This window comes from Rana temporaria, chromosome 6 (assembly GCF_905171775.1).
Source record: "Rana temporaria chromosome 6, aRanTem1.1, whole genome shotgun sequence".
Classification (NCBI taxonomy): Eukaryota; Metazoa; Chordata; class Amphibia; order Anura; family Ranidae; genus Rana; species Rana temporaria.
The window spans coordinates 170,002,224-170,022,670 of NC_053494.1; the positions used below are offsets into that span (position 1 = coordinate 170,002,224).

At 41.3% G+C, this 20,447-nt stretch overlaps 1 protein-coding gene across 3 annotated transcripts in view; it reads right to left on the reverse strand.

Annotated features, from left to right (window-relative positions):
- Positions 1-20,447, reverse strand: part of LOC120944042 (sodium channel protein type 2 subunit alpha-like) — a 317,686-nt gene that overhangs the window by 152,844 nt on the left and 144,395 nt on the right. For all 3 annotated transcript variants that reach the window (XM_040357809.1, XM_040357807.1, XM_040357808.1), the window contains exons 3-4: positions 15,198-15,316; positions 7,244-7,333 (exon numbers count right to left, since the gene is read on the reverse strand). In XM_040357809.1, the coding sequence (XP_040213743.1) occupies positions 7,244-7,333; positions 15,198-15,316 (209 nt within the window). The remainder of the gene's footprint in view (positions 1-7,243; positions 7,334-15,197; positions 15,317-20,447) is intronic.

The following is a 20,447-nucleotide window of genomic DNA, read 5'->3' on the forward strand; positions in this document are numbered from 1 at the left end:
TAAACTGATAGCTTAATGTATTACCCAGCCCTCCCCGCGCCATTTGGCTTTGAGAAAGCTTTGAAGGGCAACAAACTTTACTGAATCACTTCCTCCGCTCTCCCTCACAGTGTCTTCTGGAAGATGACAGAAAGCAGATGAAATGAAATGGCCAATAGCACTTACGCTAATATAAATAGATACCACAAGGGATTTTCCACTTGCTATATTGCTGAGAAGCCATTATCCTTTAGTGTGCGAAAGCGGTAGATAACACACACTGTGAAAATCATATAAGAATAAATAGATCGCTTGAATCAATGTTGCCTAGACACCAGAGCATGCTGGAACTTGTGGTTCATTGAGCAGCTTAACTCATTAAGTCCTATTCAAAGGAAACTGGTACCAAAAATCAAATAAGGACTGACATTGCTGATTTTTTTTTTTTTAAATGATAACTCATTGCCACTGGCAACTCTAAAAAACAGTAAATTTGACCATCTGTCTCCATTGTAAAGAAAAGACACTTGGCCCCACCTGGCCTGCCCGTCATCAGGTCATTGTTTTTTTTTTTTCCACTTCAGACTTCGCCAACAAAAGACTACCCTGACATAGGACAGGGAGACCTGCTCACGGTATAACCGCCCATAGCGTCTCATTTGTGGCTTTGCATCATATGTGGTTATTTCTTATTATATAGATTTTTTTTTTTTTTCTCTTTGTTTTGCTTTGTTTTGCTTTGTTTTGCTGGCTTAATATACACACATAATGACATATCATTATGTGTGTATATTAAGCCAGCGTGGGCACAGTATGGCAAAGTACAAAAAAAAAAAAAAAAAAAATTACATCATAAAACCAAAGTGCCCCTACCCAAGTCGACTAACCCAAACCCACCCCCCCCATACCCTGACCCACCCCTTTCTCTCCGAACCTCAGTCTCTTAGTTTGTCAACTTTTACTTCACTACACTTCCTGTCCTATACCATCCGGACTAGATAACTCTGTGATGAATTATAGTCAACCCAGTCCTGCCATTTAAGTTTAAATCCCCTTTCACCTTCCTCCCCCATAAACTTAAGCTGTTCAATGTAATAAATATCATTTATTTTATCAAGACAATTCTTCATTGTTGGGCTCTCGGGATCTTTCCACTGTTTAGGGATCAGGCTCTTTGCTGCATTCAGGATATGGGGGAGCAAGGTTCTCATATACTGTTTACTAGTCATGTTTGTCCCGTGGAACAAACACACCCACGGGTCTACTGCTATTTTAATTCCAGTGATTTCCTTGATTACTGATACCACTTTATGCCAATATCTGTTGATTTTGGGGGACGTCCACCAAAGGTGTGACATGGTTCCGGGTTCCATACAACCCCTCCAACAGAATCCGGAAGTCTCCCCTTGGAATCGATGTGCAATATCTGGGGTGATATACCATCTTGATAAACATTTAAAATTCATTTCTATCAACCCGCAGTTAGTTGAAGTGATATGCGTCATCTTCAATATTTTCCCAAAATCTCTCTCAGTGTCCCCTGTTGCCAACTCTTCATCCCACTTTTTAATTTACGGAGGTAGCCCCTTATTTTTTAGTCCCGACGATATTTTATAAATCCGTGAGATCCCGCCTCGTCCGCTCGAGGCCAGGCACATACGCTCTAGTGGGAGCAAATTTCCCTCTAGCCTGATCGGACGAGGAAGGGAGTCCACAAAATGTTTCAACTGTTGGTATCTCAGCCAATTCAACTCAAACATTTCTTTGTGTTCCCCAAGTTCCTGATAATTACAGATTTTGCCATCTTTCAGTATATCCCTTAATTTTACGTCAGTTTTCTTTATCGAACTCCCAGACAAGCTTACTTTCCCTGGTGCAAAATAATTTGTGTCGTATAGTGGTATTAATAGGGAATTGTATCCCCATTTTTCATTTTTGTGAACCCTATCCCATATTAACATAGATGTCCGTGTAATCGTGTACAAGTGCTCTTTTGACTGTCTAAATTGTGCCGGAATCCAAATCTCCTTTCCTAACCTAGTTTTATTTAAACTACTTTCCAATTTAACCCATAATTTTTCTTTATTTTCTCTAACCCATTCAACCACCCGTGTCATGTGAATGGCCGTATAGTATGCCTTAATGTCAGGTAACCCCAACCCGCCCTGCGTCTTGTCTCTGTTGAGTATAGACATGGCAATGCGCGCTTTCTTTTTCCGCCATATGAATCTAATTAATAATTTTTTTAACGTTTTAAAATATACTTCTGGTATTGCAATCGGCAACATTTGTAATTTATATAGAATCTTGGGCAAAGTTAACATTTTAAAACTATTTATTCTTCCTAATATGGACCTCTGTCTGGAAGCAATTTTATTTAAGTCCATTTTAATATCGTTCAGTAATGGAATAAAATTATACTGATAAATTGACTCAGAAGATGTTGTTATATTGACACCTAGGTATTTTAATACAGTATCTCTCCAAATAAATGGGAAGTCTTTTTTAAATCTGGTTACATCCTGTGCTTTCACAGTAATATTCAAGATTTCGGACTTTAAGGGATTAATTTTGAAATTAGAAACTTCACCGTAGACTTTAAGAGTTTTTAAAAGATTAGGGAGAGAGGTAATCGGGTTCACTATATATAACAGAATATCATCGGCGTAAGCCGCAATTTTATGTTCTCCGTCATCTGTCTGTATCCCCTCGATGTCAAGATTATTTCTAATCGTAGACAGTAAAGGTTCTAAGGACAAAGTAAACAATAAGGGAGACAAGGGGCAGCCTTGACGGGTCCCATTAAACATCTCAAAAAGCCCGGATACCGTCCCATTTACCTTAACCCTTGCCGTAGGGTGGTTATATAGAGCTTTTATCCACCCCAACATCTTGGGGCCTACCCCAAAAAACTCTAAAGTAGTCTGAAGGTATCCCCAGTCTACTCTGTCGAAAGCTTTTTCGGCGTCTATCGACAGTAGTAGACCTGGGGACTTACCTTCTTTTATTCTCTAAATCAGTAACAGTGTCTTGATACTGTTATCCCTACTTTCCCTACCTGGGATAAAGCCCACTTGATCATTATATACCAATTTATTCATGATATTCTTAATTCTACCAGCTAAGATTTTGGCGAACAACTTTACATCCGCATTTAATAGGGAAATTGGTCTATAACTGGAACACAATGAAGGGTCTTTACCATCTTTAGGGATAATCGTAATTGCAGCTTCAAGTGCCTCACGACGAATGTCCCAATTCGTGCCGATGACGTTCATATAAGCACACATCCTAGGAACTAGGATATCGCTAAATTTCCTATAATACTCAGTTGTTAGCCCATCCGGGCCAGGACTTTTCCCTAATGGGGACTCACTTAAGTTTTTCCTAATTTCCGTTTCTGTTATAGGGTCCTCTAGAAAACGAAGTTTATCTACTGGTATTTTTTTAAGACCTGCTTCCTCTAAGAATTTTTTTTGGTATTCTGATCTCCTTTTCGCTTTCTCAGGGGGATCATTTTGAGATATAGCGTACAGCCTCCCATAGTATTCTTGGAATATTCCCGCAATCTCAGGGGTTGTAAATACTTTATTTCCTTTACTAGTTTGTATACTTTCAATAAAATTTCTGGTAGATTCCTTTTTTAACATTTTGGCTAGATATTTTCCCGACAAATCCCCCCATTGGTACCTTTCTTTCTTAACTTTAAGACAGGCTGATCTATTTTCTTGTTCAATAAGGTCCCTTAGTTCTGCCCTTTTTAGAATAACCGAATGTCCAACTACGCAATCACCTGTTAATTTATGTCTTTGTTCCAGATCAAGGATTGTTTTATATAAGTCATCTCGTTTATTCCTACTTTCTTTTTTTTTAGCTGTTCCGATTGCGATCATAATACCTCTGATATAGGCCTTGTGAGTTTCCCATATTAATGCTTCTGACAGAAATTCTGAACTATTTTCTTTAAAATACAATCCTAATTCCCTTTTAATCTTATCTACAACCTCTTCGTCTTGCATTAAATCCTCATTAATTTTCCATGTTCTATTATTCTTTTGTATTCCCGCTATGTTTAAATTAATTGATACTGGGGCATGATCCGACAAAGTTACTATTCCGATATCAGAACTTTTGACTGTCTCCAAAGATTCATGATCCACCAAAAATAAATCAATTCTGGAATACGTCCCGTGTACAGAGGAGCGGAATGAATAATCCTGTACTTTTGGATGTTGAATTCTCCATACATCCATTAATTGGTGTTGATGTAATTTCTTTTTTAGTAATTTCCGTTGTACGTTCCCTCCCCTCTGTACACGCGACGTACAGTCGGCATCTAGATCCAGACAGAGATTCATATCTCCGGCCATAATTACCCGGTCATTGTTACACTTCTGCCCGTGTGCATTGCAATGCAACAACATACATTATAATGTAAAAATTCTTCAGTTTAATTGGAGATAATTATGCACAGGATTTATAACACTCCAATACAGATGACAATATAAATACAAAAGTATATCTAATTTAGTATTCATTATATCCAAAAACACCAAAAATATTATAATGTATCAACACGGAAAGTACACATCGGGAACCTTTATACTAGCCGAGGACACATTGGGGTTGATTTACTAAAGGCAAATAGACTGTGCACATTACACAAGGCTTGATATATCAATATCACTTTGTTGTAAATCAAATCTATTGTTAATTAATAGCCCTACCAGCGAGTCCTATTATTAAAACAGTGCGCATGTGAAAGACCAATGATAATTGTGTTCATTGGGGAACCATACACAGTAATATAACTCTTTTGTTAAATGCAATTATCATAGATAGTTGCCCTGGGATAGCATTGCAAATTGATGGCAGACATGCAGATGTTTGATAGAAACATGCCACGTTCCTTATAGAATGTACACCGAACAGGGTTGAAAAATAGAGGGCAGGGACAGTAGCTGGCATAAAGACTCACCCAGTTGAGTGCAATGGGGTTGATTTACTAAAGGCAAAGAGACTGTTAACTTTGCAAAATGCAGTTGCTCCAGAGCTTAGTAAATGAGCAGGAACTCTGCTGAGTTCCATTATCCCATCACAGGCAAGCACATTTTTTTTTCCTTGCACGTGATTGGGTATTCTTTGCAAAGTGAGGCTTTACCTCACTTAATAATCTCTGGAGCAAACGCATTTTGCAAAGTGAACACATTGGTGAGTGTTGACATGGGCTTCAGTGCATTTCCATCAATTTCAGTGTGTGTGTGTGTGTGTGTGTGTGTGTGTGTGTAATATGTAGATGTGACTCTAGGATAATATTTTTTACATAAATGAACATATCAAGACTATCATGCAAAATACGGGGAACTTGGCATCTATGCGAAGAGAACAGGTCAGGTCTCTAGTAAATGAGAGGAAACATGGAAGATCTGTATATAAAGTAAGGTGAGAGGGGTATAAAATGGGATGATCTCTGGATTTTCGGGTGGGTTGACATGACTATCAAGAACAAGGAGGTTGGGACTTTAAATGAGGTTCAAGACAGGGTGGGAGTGCAAAAAGGAAAACATGTTTATTAACATGCATAACAAAGTGGGATATACTCTCAGAGTCACAGGGGCTGAGCATGTAGACATAACAGTAAAGGACAATAGAGATACATAATGATGTCAACCAGGAAACTCATGACATATGGGTTTACATATGAACCATGGACACAGGGACATACAATGCCATCAATAATTAATATTAATATTAATTATTGATGGCATTGTATGTCCCTGTCTACATGCTCAGCCCCTGTGACTCTAAGGCCCCGTACACACGTCCGAGGAACTCGACGGGCAAAACTCATTGTTTTGCTCGTGGAGTTCTGTGTGAAGCCGCCGAGGATCTCGGCGAGCCAACTTTCCTCATTGAACAACGAGGAAATAGAGAACATGTTCTCTATTTGGCTCGACGAGGAACTCGTCGGCTTCCTCGGCCGAAAGTGTACACACGACCGAGTTTCTCGGCAGAATTCAGCTCCGATCGAGTTTCTGGCTGAATTATGCGAATTATGAATTGTCGCGTGTACGGGGCCTGAGAGTATATCACACTTTGTTATGCATGTTAATAAACATGTTTTCCTTTTTGCACTCCCACCCTGTCTTGAACCTCATTTAAAGTCCCAACCTCCTTGTTCTACATTTGTACTAGGGATGGAAGCGCAGACATGTGCTTCACTCAAAGTCCCACCTATGCGTTTGCATAGCCCCCTCTTCTCTAGACTATCAAGAACAGATCAAACCACAGAGAACCCATATTAGGGCGACTTCGCCTGGTGCAGTCCCAGTGCTTTTTGGGTAAACCGCTGCCCTTAGGCTTGGTAGAAATCTCTCTAAAGTAAGGGGAAAACCTCTCTTAAGCCTGGTACACACTATGAGTTTTTTTCCAATCAACCCAACGATCTAATGTTAGTACAGTGATCTCCCCTGCTGAGCTGTTGTATTCTAACAGGGAACTGTTAGAACACTCTGATCAACGCTGATCGGAAGCTGCTAGTTCTCCAGCCAAATGGCCAGCTTCTGTCGGACCGGCTGCCATACACATAGGCTGAGTGTTGGCTGTTTTTTAATAAACAGGCCGTTGTCACCTGGCATTTGGCCCGTGTGTACGGGGTTTTAGCTGTCAACACAAAAACTGTCCCCACTGAAAAATGTCCTTTTCTTTACCTATTCCGGTAAAAGCGCAAAATGGTTTCTTCATCACTCTTAGTACCAGTGACAATGGTCAACGGGACATATAAACAATAAATCTCACCTGTTGGGACACAATAAAAACCTAGATGTAAAATGAGAAAAGCACCAAAATGAAATCTGGACTTTATTTGTTCTGCTTTTGGTGCTTTCCTCCTTGTACATCTAATCTCTACTCGAGTAAAGAGCCAACCTGTCTGAAAATACCCACTGCTATAGGAGATCCAGTTTCCCACACCTCCCTTTACTTCCAACAATATAATCCTGACAGGGTTGCTAACACTTTACTACTCTAACTAAGACTAAAAAAAACTATAGCACAAAGCAATGGTTTGAGTTGGCATACAATGTACTGATCTACTTCTAAACAAAACTGAAAACGATTGCAAATATCGTCTAAAATCCCTATATGTTTATATTGTAGAACTAGAAGCTATCTTTACTATGTGAAACTAGGCTGATGTAAGTTACACAGTTTACTCACTAACGACTGGACAACCATTATTAGAAGAGAAAAAATAAATACTTACTCTACATTCTTCGTCCATTCCGGGGGATTACTCATGGTCATGAACACGCAGTTGGTCAAGATAGTGAACATAATGAGCATGCTGAATAATGTAAGACGTTGTTAAGGAAAAAAACATAACATTTTCATAAATCACTTTACATTACACAGTATGTCTCATACTATAAGGGAAACAGTAGTTGTTTTAATGTGAAAGTAATCAGCTTAAATTAATTGTACGATTTTGTACACTTATTAAATTCTTTAGCATGGTAAGAACAAAATTAATAAAAAAAATATATAATCATGTTGATACAAAATATTGCATATTAATGTTTTGTATTCTCTTTTTGAAACAGCAGGTGGAGTTTTAGGCTCGTTTTTACATGTTTATCTCTATTTGCGCCTTTGTTGGAAAAAAAGAAAGATAGTTATTGTTTAAAGAACACATTAGCTTACTTTGAAAATTACACACAACAATGCATTTCTTATCAGACAGCAGTCAAATCGAATGTCAAATCGCACCAGTGTGAACCAGGGCAAAGACTGCATTGTTTTAATTGCATTAGCTGAGTCTTACAACTGCATTGTAAAAGACAACAGTACGGTACAATCAATGTGTAGCACTTCAAAGTAGAAAGCAGAGCCAGCATTCATAATGAACATTATATTATATAACATTATAACAAAGATACAAAGTGTTTAGAAATTTAACATTTAGGCTAAATTCACACTGCCACATTTTGGTATCTGACTTGTGAGACCCCAAGTCGCGTGACATGTGAAATGTGTTCACATGTGACATGTGAAATCCCATATTAATCATTAAGACAGGGGCTATTAAGGGTGCACAGGCACCGCCTTCCCTTTCCATTGCCGCTGCCACCCCCTATTCGTGCGTTTGCCCCCTTTCAGGACGCTAGGCCGTTAAATTACAGCAGGGTGGGTGTTTTTTTGAAGCATGTGATTAGCGCTAGAGGCTCTAATAGGCTTCAAAATAGGGTGGGCTCGTGGTGCACTGCGCTCAGAGCCCACCCAGGTGTGTTAGAAAAGCAAATGAATATTCGCTTTTCTAACACTGGATCGCCTCTCCACCAATTAGGAAGCGCAGGTCTAATACCTGTTTCGAGATTGGCTGAAAGGACAGGCAATCCTATTGGATGCCTAGGAGAAGGAGGGAGATGCATGGCGGAAGCTGCCATGATCCACAGGAGGAGGAAGAAAGAAAGCTGCCGCTCGCCAGCTTTGATGTCCCGACCGTACTCCCGGGGGGCTACCCCTGACCGACCGTCTGGGGGCTGCCCCCGACTGACTGGGGGGGGGGGGAGTTCTATCCGGCTTGTGCCCATAAACTTTAATTGAAGTCGCCTCCAAGTTGGATACTCACCTATATTGATGCCATTTGGATCCGACATTACAGAAAAAGATTACACAGGCGTTCCCTGAAAGTTACTTCAAAGTTGCCTCAAAGACTCTTCAAAGTTGCTTCAAAGTCACTTCAAAGTTGTTTCAAAGTCGCTTCAAATTCACATCAAGTCACATCAAGTAGTACTCAAGTCGCCAGCCAATCACCAGGAAGTCACCTGGCAAATTCGTACCGTAAGTCGCACGACTTTTAGGTTGCAGCAGTGTGAACAGAGCCTTAACAGAATAGATATTCCTAGCAACATTGTACAATGCAAAGAGACAAATTAGGTCACAGCACATAACCTCCTTAACTTGATTTCTGATGTGTATAGTTTGTGGGAAGATAATATACAGCTACGTTTTATAAAGATATACAATGTATATTTTAGTAATTGAAATTAGTTGGAGCTGCCCTTTAAAAAGACCTTAACTTAAAAAGACCTTGACTTACGCAACATAAGCTAACATACTGCCCTTCTCTGCCCTTCTCTAGCTGCAAGACACAGTTGGGTTGATTTACTAAAACTGGAGAGTGCAAAATCTGGTTGGGCTGCGCAAATTAGGCGATCAGCTTCTAACTTCAGCTTGTTAAATTTTTTAAAATAACAAACATATCACACTTAACTCCACTGTGCACAGTGAGGCCCGAATTTCATCTTCTGGGGTCCCTCAGCGGCTCTCGCGGCTCCTCCTCACAACGGTTAACTCCCTGGGATAAGCACTCTCCCGGGGGTTTACCTTGTGGACGCGCCCCCAAATCCAACATTTGCATTTATAGACACAGAATGCCGGACTTGGCCTCACCCCCCAGGGCCCGTGTCATTGGTGAGGTCAGGCACTGATGTTGGACGTGAAGGCCTGGTTTACAGTCTCCACTCTATTGGGTTGAGGTCAGGACTCTGTGCAGGCCAGTCACGTTCCTCCACCCCAAACTTTCTCATCCATGTCTTTATGGACCTTGCTTTGTGCACTGATGTGCAGTCATATTGGAACAGGAAGAGGCCATCCCCAAACTGTTCCCACAAAGTTGGGAGCATGAAATTGTCCAAAATGTCTTGGTATGCTGATGCCTTAAGAGTTCTCTTCACTGGAACTAAGGGGCCAAGCCCAACCCCGGAAAAAAAAATTCGAACCATAATCCCTCCTCCACCAAGTGATTTTGACCAGTGCACAAGGCAAGGTCCATAAAGACATGGATGAGCGAGTTTGGGGTAGAGGAACTTGACTGGCCTGCAGAGTCCTGACCTCAACCCGATAGAACAACTTTGGGATGAATTAGAGCAATACATTTGACAATATAAAGTATATGTATATTATACTATATTGCTATATTTGCCTCCTTCTTAATAGTAACCTAAAAATAACATATCACACATACCTTTCCAGTGGAACTGGTACTATTATAACACCCTTTATTGGGTGCCTGAGGTGCTTTCTGTAAGTTATATTTGTACAGCCAGCACATTCTAACATAAGATCTTGCTATTTATACAGCCTGTGCACGGAAATTGATAATTTATGTTATTCGGCTGTTAAGACTTAGTCACCTCTCTTTCAGATGGCTCTCTTGCCAAACGGGAACACAGAAATCAATATTTTTTTCATATTCCTGTTCATACCACAATGCTGCCTTTGTTGGTTGTAAGCATGCCACGAAAATGTAGACATGCTGCAATTTTTCTCATCACCCCAGAGCTAACCTGAAGTCAATGCTGGTCACCACGACTGAATGAAATGCCATGTAACATGGCATATCAACCCCCACGCACAAACCACCCCATACACACTGGACACCAGCCTGCACACTAAATGGGTCATTTTATCATGTAGGCTTTCATAAATGAGCACTTATAGGTGCGGTACACATTTATAAAGTACGGCTGTCTTCTCTACAACTATGCATTGCACTCTACTTGCTTAAAGCGGGGGTTCACCCGAAAACATTTTTTTAACATTAGATTGAGGCTTATTGTGGGAAGCACAATCGGGTGTTTTTTTTTTTAAATCAATGCAGTACATACTGTTTTAGAGATAGATGTTCTCCGCAGCTTCCGGGTATGGTCTTCGGGACTGGGCGTTCCTACTTGATTGACAGCCTTCCGACCGTCGCATACAGAGCGTCACGAGTTGCCGAAAGAAGCCGAACGTCGGTGCGGCTCTATATGGCGCCTGCGCACCGACGTTCGGCTACTTTCGGAAACTTGTGACGCGCTGTATGCGACGCTCGGAAGGCTGTCAATCAAATAGGAACGCCCAGTCCTGAAGACCATACCCGGAAGCGACGGAGAACATCTATCTCTAAAACGGTAAGTACTGCATTGATTTAAAAAAAACACCCGATTCTGCTTCCCACAATAAGCCTCAATCTAATGTTAAAAATTTGTTTTTTGGGTGAACCCCCGCTTTAAGGACTCTGTAGAATGTGCAGTAAATCATTAACGACCCATTTACACTTCTGCAATGCAAAAGATGCACATAACTTCATTTTGAATGATCCTCCATGCACTCTTTCAGCTGTCTATTATTCAGCATTGGAAACTGACAGCTTTTTAGCAGTGGCACCATACAACCCAAGGGGATACATTTCTTAAAGGCAAATAGACTGTACACTTTGTCAGTGCAGTTGCACTCATTATACCCAGAGCTTAATGAGTGTGGTCGAAGTTCTGCTGATTTCCATCATCCAGCCATGTGCAAGCAAAAATTCTATTTTTTTTTATTGTCCTTGCACCTGATTGGGTATTCTTTACAAAGTGACCCTTCACCACGCTCTGGGGAAAATTAGTTCAACTGCACTTGCAAAGTTCACTATTTGCCTTTAGTAAATCCACCCTATGGTGTCACTCCGACCCTCTGTACGATCTACATTTTGTGTTCGGAAAGTCGGACTGGGAAATGCTTCCTCTGTGCTCTGAAGCTGTCAAAGATGTTGATTATATGAGATGGGCTGGCCGACACCATAAATTGCATGGTGTCAATGGTAAATGGCTGGCAGTTTCCAGTGCTGATTTCTGGATCAAAATAACATGGACAGAAGTCAAACACGGTTTTATGCACTTATCATGGTACAAATGTTACATGTCTGTTTAAAGTATAACTAAAGGCAAAACTTTTTAGTGGAGAGAGATTAGAACTCCTGTCAGGTTTTTTTTCCCGCTGTCTGTGCCCCTGTTAAGGGGCACAGACAGCACTCTCTATTTATCTCTGTTTACCATTATCATTAGAAGTATACGAAAATCCCAAATTTTGGGTTGTCCCCAGGAAAGTAATAGAGGGGACATCTTCCAATGGGGACACTAGTTCCATTGACCTGAGGGTCCACAAAGAATTCCCTTCATTTGCATGTTTTTCTGTTAACTTCCTGTTTGACTATGGGTCAGGAAGTGAAGGGAAATGGGATGCAGATGGGGGGAAAAAAATCTGACAGGGGATAAAACCCTCTCCAATGCTCTATCCAAAATGAAAAAAAGTTTTACCCTATAGTTCTACTTGTTCATAGATGTATTCTAGGGCAAACCTCCACTTCAAAACAGCTCTAGCAGGTGGGAGAAGCTTGGAACACAGATGCAAAGGTCTTTTTACCAGGGCCCTCAGGATATATAGAAACCACGGGATGGTTTAATACACTAATGCCTCGTACACACGATCGGAATTTCCGATGGAAAAAGTCAGACTGAGTTTTTTCATCGGACATTCCGACCGTGTGTGTGCCCCATCTAAGTTTTTCCATCGAAAATTCCGACGGACTTAGAAAGAGAACATGTTCTCTTTTTTTTCGATGTAAAAATTCCGTTTGTCTGTATGGAACTCCGATGGAGAAAAAAACATGCATGCTCAGAATCAAGTCGATGCATGCTCGGAAGCATTGAACTTAAAGCGGATCTCCGCCGAAAAAAAAATATTGAAAGCCAGCAGCTACAAATACTGCAGCTGCTGACTTTTAATATTAGCACACTTACCTGTCCTGGAGTCCAGTGCCGTCGGCAGCAGAGGACGAGCGATCACTCGTCACTCTGCTTCCCCCACTGCCATCCTCGGTGAGGGAACCAGGAAGTGAAGCATTGTGGCTTCACTGCCCGGTTCCCTACGGCGCATGTGCGAGTCGTGTGCGCCATGCTCACTGGTCCCCGCTGTGTTCTGGGAGCCATGTGTTTCCCAGAACACAACGGGGGGGGGGGGGGTCTGACGTCCTGCCCGCAGTCTACCCGCAGACTGTGTGGCCAGAAGTGGGTGCAAATAATTGTCTTTAGACAGGTATCTTCACCCCCCTCCCCCTAAAAGGTGTCAAATGTGACACCGGAGGGGGGGGGGGGTTCCGATGAGCGGAAGTTCCACTTTAGGGTGGAGCTCTGCTTTAATTTTTCTCTGCTCGTCGTAGTGTTGTACGTCACCGCATTTTGGACGGTCGGAATTTGGTATGACAGTGTGTATGCAAGACAGCTTGAACGGAATTCTATCTGGGTTTATCCCTTCGGAAATTCCGATCGTGTGTACGGGGCATTACATTTACCCATGTTACCCATATCAGTCTCAGGTGGATTGACCATTTAAACTTGTTGATAACTGATAGCAGTTAAAGAATGTAATTCTGCAAGTATTGGGAATAACAGAAAGGAACGCTAATCTCCACATTCCATGCGACATCATTCCTCTTCAGGCCCAGAGGGTGACACATCACTTATTAAGGGTGCCGAATTCATACATCAAAAAAATTAAATAATAATTCCACTTGCAATTTATACTGAACTATAACGAATTACTGCAAGACTTCTGACAAGTATCATCACAATGGAATATGTCAGCGTTTATATAAGCAGTCGTGTCAGCTTCTTGGCATAATGTGAGCTACGGCTTGTAAATCTTTGTTATATGGCAGCTCTGTACTAGAAAGAGCAGAATGTTATGTCACTCCAAGGGGCTGCATCTCTGTCCTTCCAGGTAGAATATAAAGCGATAGACTGAATCAAATCCCCACTTGGAGATGATTCATAATCCGGCATATTTTGGAATTTAAAAAGAAAGGTAGTCATACCTCCCAACATTTTATGATGGGAATGAGGGACACCTACTAGCAAATGTATGAAGGCATAGGACACGCCCCCTGTCACACCCCCTTAAAGAAGAATTAACCATAAAAAAAAAAGGTTAATTAAATCCACAAGGGACTATTTTTTTTACCACTACCATTCCTTTATATTGGCTTTTAAAATTTACAAATGCAGTCATTTATAATTTGGATAAAAGATTTAGCACTGGGAAACACTTTTTGAAAGATAAATAGCCAGATTCAGGTACGGCGGCGCATCTTTCCGGCGGCGTAGCGTATCGTATTTACGCTACGCCGCCGTAAGTGAGAGAGGCAAGTGCTGTATTCACAAAGCACTTGCCTCCTAAGTTACAGCGGCGTAGCGTGAATGGGCCGGCGTAAGCGCGCCTAATTCAAATGAGGATGAGGGGGGCGTGTTTTATGTAAATGACTCGTGACCCGACGTGATTGACGTTTTTTGCGAACGGCGCATGCGCCGTCCGTGGACATTTCCCAGTGTGCATTTCTCCAAAGTACGGCGCAAGGACGTATTGGTTTCGACGTGAACGTAAATGACGTCCAGCCCCATTCACGGACGACTTACGCAAACAACGTACATTTTTCAAATTTCAACGCGGGAACGATGGCCATACTTAACATTGACTACGCCAACTATTTGTTCGACTAACTTTACGCTGGGAATCGCCTTACGTAAACGGCGTATCTTTACTGCGATGGGCAAGCGTACGTTCGTGAATCGGCGTATCTAGGGATTTACATATTCTACACCAAACTCAATGGAAGCGCCACCTAGCGGCCAGCGGAAATATTGCACCCTAAGATACGACGGCGCAGGCTGTCGTATCTTAGCTAGGTTTAAGTGTATCTCAGTTTGAGCATACACTTAAACTTACGACGGCTTAGATTCCGAGTTACGACGGCGTATCTACTGATACGCCGGCGTAACTCTTTGTGAATCTGACTAAAAAAGTGCATTTTATAAACAACTATATAGATCAATCCAAAATGAGGGACAAATGAGGGGGAAGAGGGACAGAGGGACATTGCTCCAAATCAGGGACAGTCCCTCCAAATCAGGGACAGTTGGGAGCTATGGGTAGTATATATGAATATATATCCTGCATGCAACATATTATTTAAATGGGCTCTCAACATACTTTGATACTCAAACAAAGTAGGCCATATACATTGTGTTTAGCACAGGTCAACACAATGCATGGAGCATATGCACTGCAGTGCCCTATAATGCAGGTGGTTTGCAACACACTGTACACATGCATTGGGGTGCAATTAACTTTGAATGTCAATGCACATACATAGTATGCTACAATTAGACCATGTATTTCATGACAGGTATATATGCTTTCTTCAGTTCAGCAGAAAGAAAACAGAAAGACTTCGGACAGGCAAGGCTAGAATGGGTGTCTGCTTTTTGCCCTTTCACATTTTCACAATTTTAAATTAAACATTTGATAAAAAAGCACATTCTCATCATATATTAATATGTTTTGATAAAGGATATGAATGTACCAAAACTTTAATAGCTACTTTTCTAAGAGGGTTGAAGGGGGTTAAAATGTACACGGCAGACGTGGCACTGAAACGGAAGAGTGTCTTCCCTCTATTCAACACTATAAAAGTCTGTGAAAAAAAAAGAAGTAGTTAGTGAAAAAGCAGTAACAAGTTTGTAACAAATGCTGCTCTTGGCATTATCTTATATTTAAAAAAAATGCTAAAATTAAAGGTAACTTTCAATAAATCCCCATAGCCGCAGCTGCAAAAAGCCTCAATACACACCCCTACTGCATGCTGTGTTTCCACCCACTGCGACTACTGTGTACTGTTGTGACAGTGATTGGCAGGTAACATTACAGCATGCAAAGGGGGACGCAGACTTATGAAACAAGTAAAAGCATGTTGGATGTTGAAGATTATTTGGCTTCTTCTTGTGAGAACAAAGATAAAAGCAAGGATAAGCATGCATACACTATACTGCCAAAAGTATTGGGAGGCCAGCGTTTACACGCAAATGAACTTTAATGGCATCTCAGTCTTAGCCCCTAAGGTTTCACAATTGAGTTGGCCCACCCTTTGCAGCTTCAACTCTTCTGGGAAGACTGTCCACAAGGTTTAGGAGTGTGTCTATGAGAATGTTTGACCATTCTTCCAGAAGCACATTTGTGAGGTAAGGCACTGATGTTGGATGAGAAGGCTTGTAGTCCCCGCTGTAATTCATTCCAAAGGTGTTCTATCGGGTTGAGGTCAGGACAGTCAAGTTGCTCCCCCCCAAACTTGCTCACTTATGTCTTTATGGACCTTGCTTTGTGCACTGGTCAGTCAAGTTCCTCCACTGATGGTGGAGGAACTTGACTGGCCTGCAGGGTCTTTACCTCAACCTGATAGAACAACTTTGGGATGAATTTGAGTAGAGACTGCGAGCTAGCGAGCCAGGAAGAATGGTCATACATTTCCATAAACACACTCCTAAACCTTGTGGACAGCCATCCCAGAAGAGTTGAAGTTTTTATAGCGACAAAGGGTGGGGCAACTCAATATTGAACCCCATAGGGACTAAGACTGGGATGCCATTAAAGTTCATGTGCGAGTAAAGGCAGGTGTCCCAATACTTTTGACAAAATTGTATACTTTGTTTTCTTTTGTTCATTCCCCATCTAAGCTAAACAGCCAGAATGGAGGAACTTTCCAAACAGTGACTGTGCCTGACTGGATGAAGACACAATTCTCCAACTGCCTCCTTCAATTTCTCAATCCACTTCCAATGAGACAGATGGTTGCCGACAGGGCCACTCATGGCTTGAATTTTGAGATATGTATAGTGGGATTTAATACTGAAGAGTCATTTATTTTTTTTAAAAGTGCCAAAAGAGCAGATTTAAAGGCCATCCATGCTCCCCAGGTGTTAATTAGTGGGAATGCTTTCATAAGCATTCCCAGTATTGATATTCGTTTTTTATTATTCTTAATTTTAATTTTATTCCGTACGTTTTTTGGCTCTGCGTAACTCCTGCATACTTTCAGCTATTGAGACCATTCAACTTTTAAAATGTTCATCTCGTTCAGCTAACGATGGGACTTCTTCAAGTTTTTTTGTACTATTTATACTTTTTAAAATATTAAGCTTTTAGACACTTTTTTTTAACATTGAAGTCAATGAGAACATCCTTTTTCCTGCTTCAAAACACACGTTCTGCCAAAAGTTTCAGCTCCTTCATACTTTCACTTACAGACACCAAACAAACTTTAAAGCGGTCACAAAATATTCAGCTATCCAAACATGACTTTTTAGATTGATATCTTTTACGGTTTTTGTGAAAACGCAATTTACGTTTAGTGATTTTTTTATCGGTTATAATGTAATCCTATGGAGCAGGTTTAGAGTGTGTCATGTGACCTTTAGAGTGGAGATCATCCACAAAAAATATTATATTTAAAAAAAGGGGGAACAAATTGCTCTCACGCCCACAAGATCTACTTGTCATACACAATTTATATATCAAAACGTAGGTATGCTTGTCTGGTTTCAGGCAATGTGATCAGTTTTGTGATACGTATTTTAGTTTTAGTTCCAGGAGCTTCTAAAGGACAAGAGACATGTTAAAAAGTCTAAAAAATGTTTCTGCAAAACACACAACGACGCTCTTTTCTAAATCGCTGACATGGCCACATTTTTAAGTTTATCAACATAAATTTCATATCGATGCGTTCACAAGGGCCGTGTCTTTCAAACGGTGAAGTCGCTGTATCGATCGCATATACGGTTGTGGATTTATTAACTTTTGTTTGAAGGCGTAATTCATGTATTGGTCTGTGAATTAAAAGGCGTTTGTAATGTTATTTCTTTCCATAAATAGCTTTCCTTACCTCAGTGCAATATTCCTCCTCACTGACCTGGGGGAGGGGGGGAAACCTCCTGAGGGGGGAGGGGCGACCAGGAAGTCAGGATACTCTCTACTTTGCAGATAGAGAAAGGAGCTGTGTGTCCTAAAGATAGTGTAGTGGTTATGGTGAATGGCTTTGGTGCGGGCTCAGCAATTCAGCATTCCCACTCGCATTTTCCTCAGGGAATGCATTTTCTAGTTTAAATCACTTCTCCTAAACAACATGGGCCAAGTGCTCATAATGTGGGATAAAACTGCATTCGCCAAGTACCAACATTTGTGGGACAAATGAGCCCCATATAAACATTGGGGACTGGCTTCAGTGTCTATACCAGTGTTTTTCAACTCCAGTCCTCAAGGCGCCCCAAACAGGTCATGTTTTCAGGATTTCCCTGAGATAAAACAGCTGTGGTAATTACTAAGGCAGTGAAACTGATCAAATCACCTGTGCAAAACAATAGAAAGCCTGAAAACATGACCTGTTGGGGCGCCTTGAGGACTGGAGTTGAGAAACACTGGTCTATACACCACATACTGCATATCTGTATAGTGCAAGTTGGCCCAGTAGTGATCAGCTCTGGCCCTCCATGCCACCTAAAAACCAAAAAATAACTTTGCGCACGGTATAAAATAATATTATAAATTAAAGGCTGCAGCACCTAGAGAACAATCTGGATACAAGACATGCTAAATTAAAGATTTAAGAATGATACGAACACTTTGTACATAAAGGGCCAGATTCACAGAAAAAGTACGCCGGAGTATCTGCTGATACTCCGGCGTACTTTCAAATTTGCTGCGTCGTATCTTTATTTTGAATTCTCAAACAAAGATACGACGGCATTTGGCTAAGATCCGACAGGCGTACAGCTTCGTACGCCTTCGGATCTTAGGATGCAATACTTTGGCGCCCGCTGGGTGGAGTTCGCGTAGTTTTCCGCGTCGGATATGCTAATTAGCTGTTCATGGCGATCCACAAAGGTATGCACGTTCGTCGCATTCTCTTACGTGGTCGCTAGTCGGCTTTTCCCGTCGTAAAGTTGCGAGTGCTATTTAGGTGGTGTAAAATAGACAGGCCATGTTAAAGTATGGCCGTCGTTCCCGCGTCGAATTAAAATTTTTTTTTTTTTTGCGTAAGACATCCGGGAATAGGAAAGGACGTAACACACGTCGCCATTCAAAAAATTACGTTGGTGCGACGTCATTTCGCGCAAAGCACGGCAGGAAATTTCAAAACGCAGCATGCGCAGTACGTTCGGCGCGGGAACGCGCCTAATTTAAATGATACATGCCCCATTTGAATTAGGCGGGCTTGCGCCGGACGGCTTTACGCTACGCCGCCGCAAGTTTACAGGCAAGTGCTTTGTGAATCAAGCACTTGCGCTGAAAACTTGCGGCGGTGTAACGTAAATGACATACGTTACGCCGCCGCAAATGTATGTGAATCTGGCCCAATATACATAATATCAATAGACAATAGTGAATAAAACAATAGTGGATGAACCATGAAACTCCCAAAGAAATAAGTGCATATGATATGACAACTCTATTGCCACCTAACAGTGAATGTTTCATCAGCGCCAGGAAGACAATCTTCAATACTTAAAGGAGTTCTCTAAGCTAAAACTTTTAACCCCCGCTGTGCCCGGGCTGTAAAACTATACAAAATAAACTTTCACTTACCTGCCTACGATCCCCCGTTGTTCCGAAATCGCCGTCCCGTTCTCCGGTCCCGGTCTGTTCCACTTCCTGCGGGTCGGTGACTCACAGTGCGCTCAGCCTATCAGCGGCCGCAGCAATGTCCCGTCACGGCCGCTGATAGGCTGAGCGCACTGTGAGTCACCAACCCGCAGGAAGTGGAACAGACCGGGACCGGAGAACGGGACGGCGATATCGGAACAACGGGGGATCGTAGGCAGGTAAGTGAAAGTTTATTTTGTATAGTTTTACAGCCCGGGCACAGCGGGGGTTAAAAGTTTTAGCTTAGAGAACTCCTTTAAGGAAACCTCTACTTTCATTATGTGATATGATATACATTATACAATTGCTACACAAAGTAATTTTGTAATATAATATTATTAAGCATTAGCTTCCAATTTCAATATGCAGCCAGCCAAAATGTATTAAAACAGAATAGTAAATGTCACCTTGCTGTACCAAGCACCCCCAGATACTGTATCTAATTTCTTGCACTTGCAACTGTCTCTTACTGGTTATTTATTTTTTGCAATCAGTTTTTTTCACGTATTACAACACTGGGACAAACTGTGAAGCAGACAAACTCCTTCATTAGGCACTCCTACTTCTTTCGGTTAGAGAAAATTAGGGAATGAGCCTTTTTATTATATACAGGGAAGAAACAGGGACAGTGCTTAGCAAGGTCAGGTTTCAGACAAGGAAGGATAGCTCAAGGAAAAATCCTTCTTCACTTCAAACAGTGCGAAGGCTTGGAGCCAGTGCAATTACAGAAACATACTCTGCCTTTATAAAGAAGGGACCCTATCCTTGGTAACGGAAGCTGTCCCCCAGTATTATCTGGAATGCTAATAATGGTAGTGAATATTATCTGGAATGCTTATAAGGGTAGTGAAGGACCTTTTATCTGTTGCTTCAACCAAGCTGTGCAAGATTTTTACAAAACAGATCAGTTAACTTTTAATTTTTTTTACAAATTAAATAAAAAAAATTACAATTTATTATTTCATTTTTTTTATTTTTATTTTTTTAACAACTCTGTTGGGGGTTTTGGGTGAAATATTAGCCCTGGACATCTCACCTTCATGCTACTTTAACATTGGGGCGCTTTGCAGGCGCTATATCGCTAACAATAGCGCCTGCAAAGCGCCCTGAAAGAGCCGCTCCTTTCACTCCAG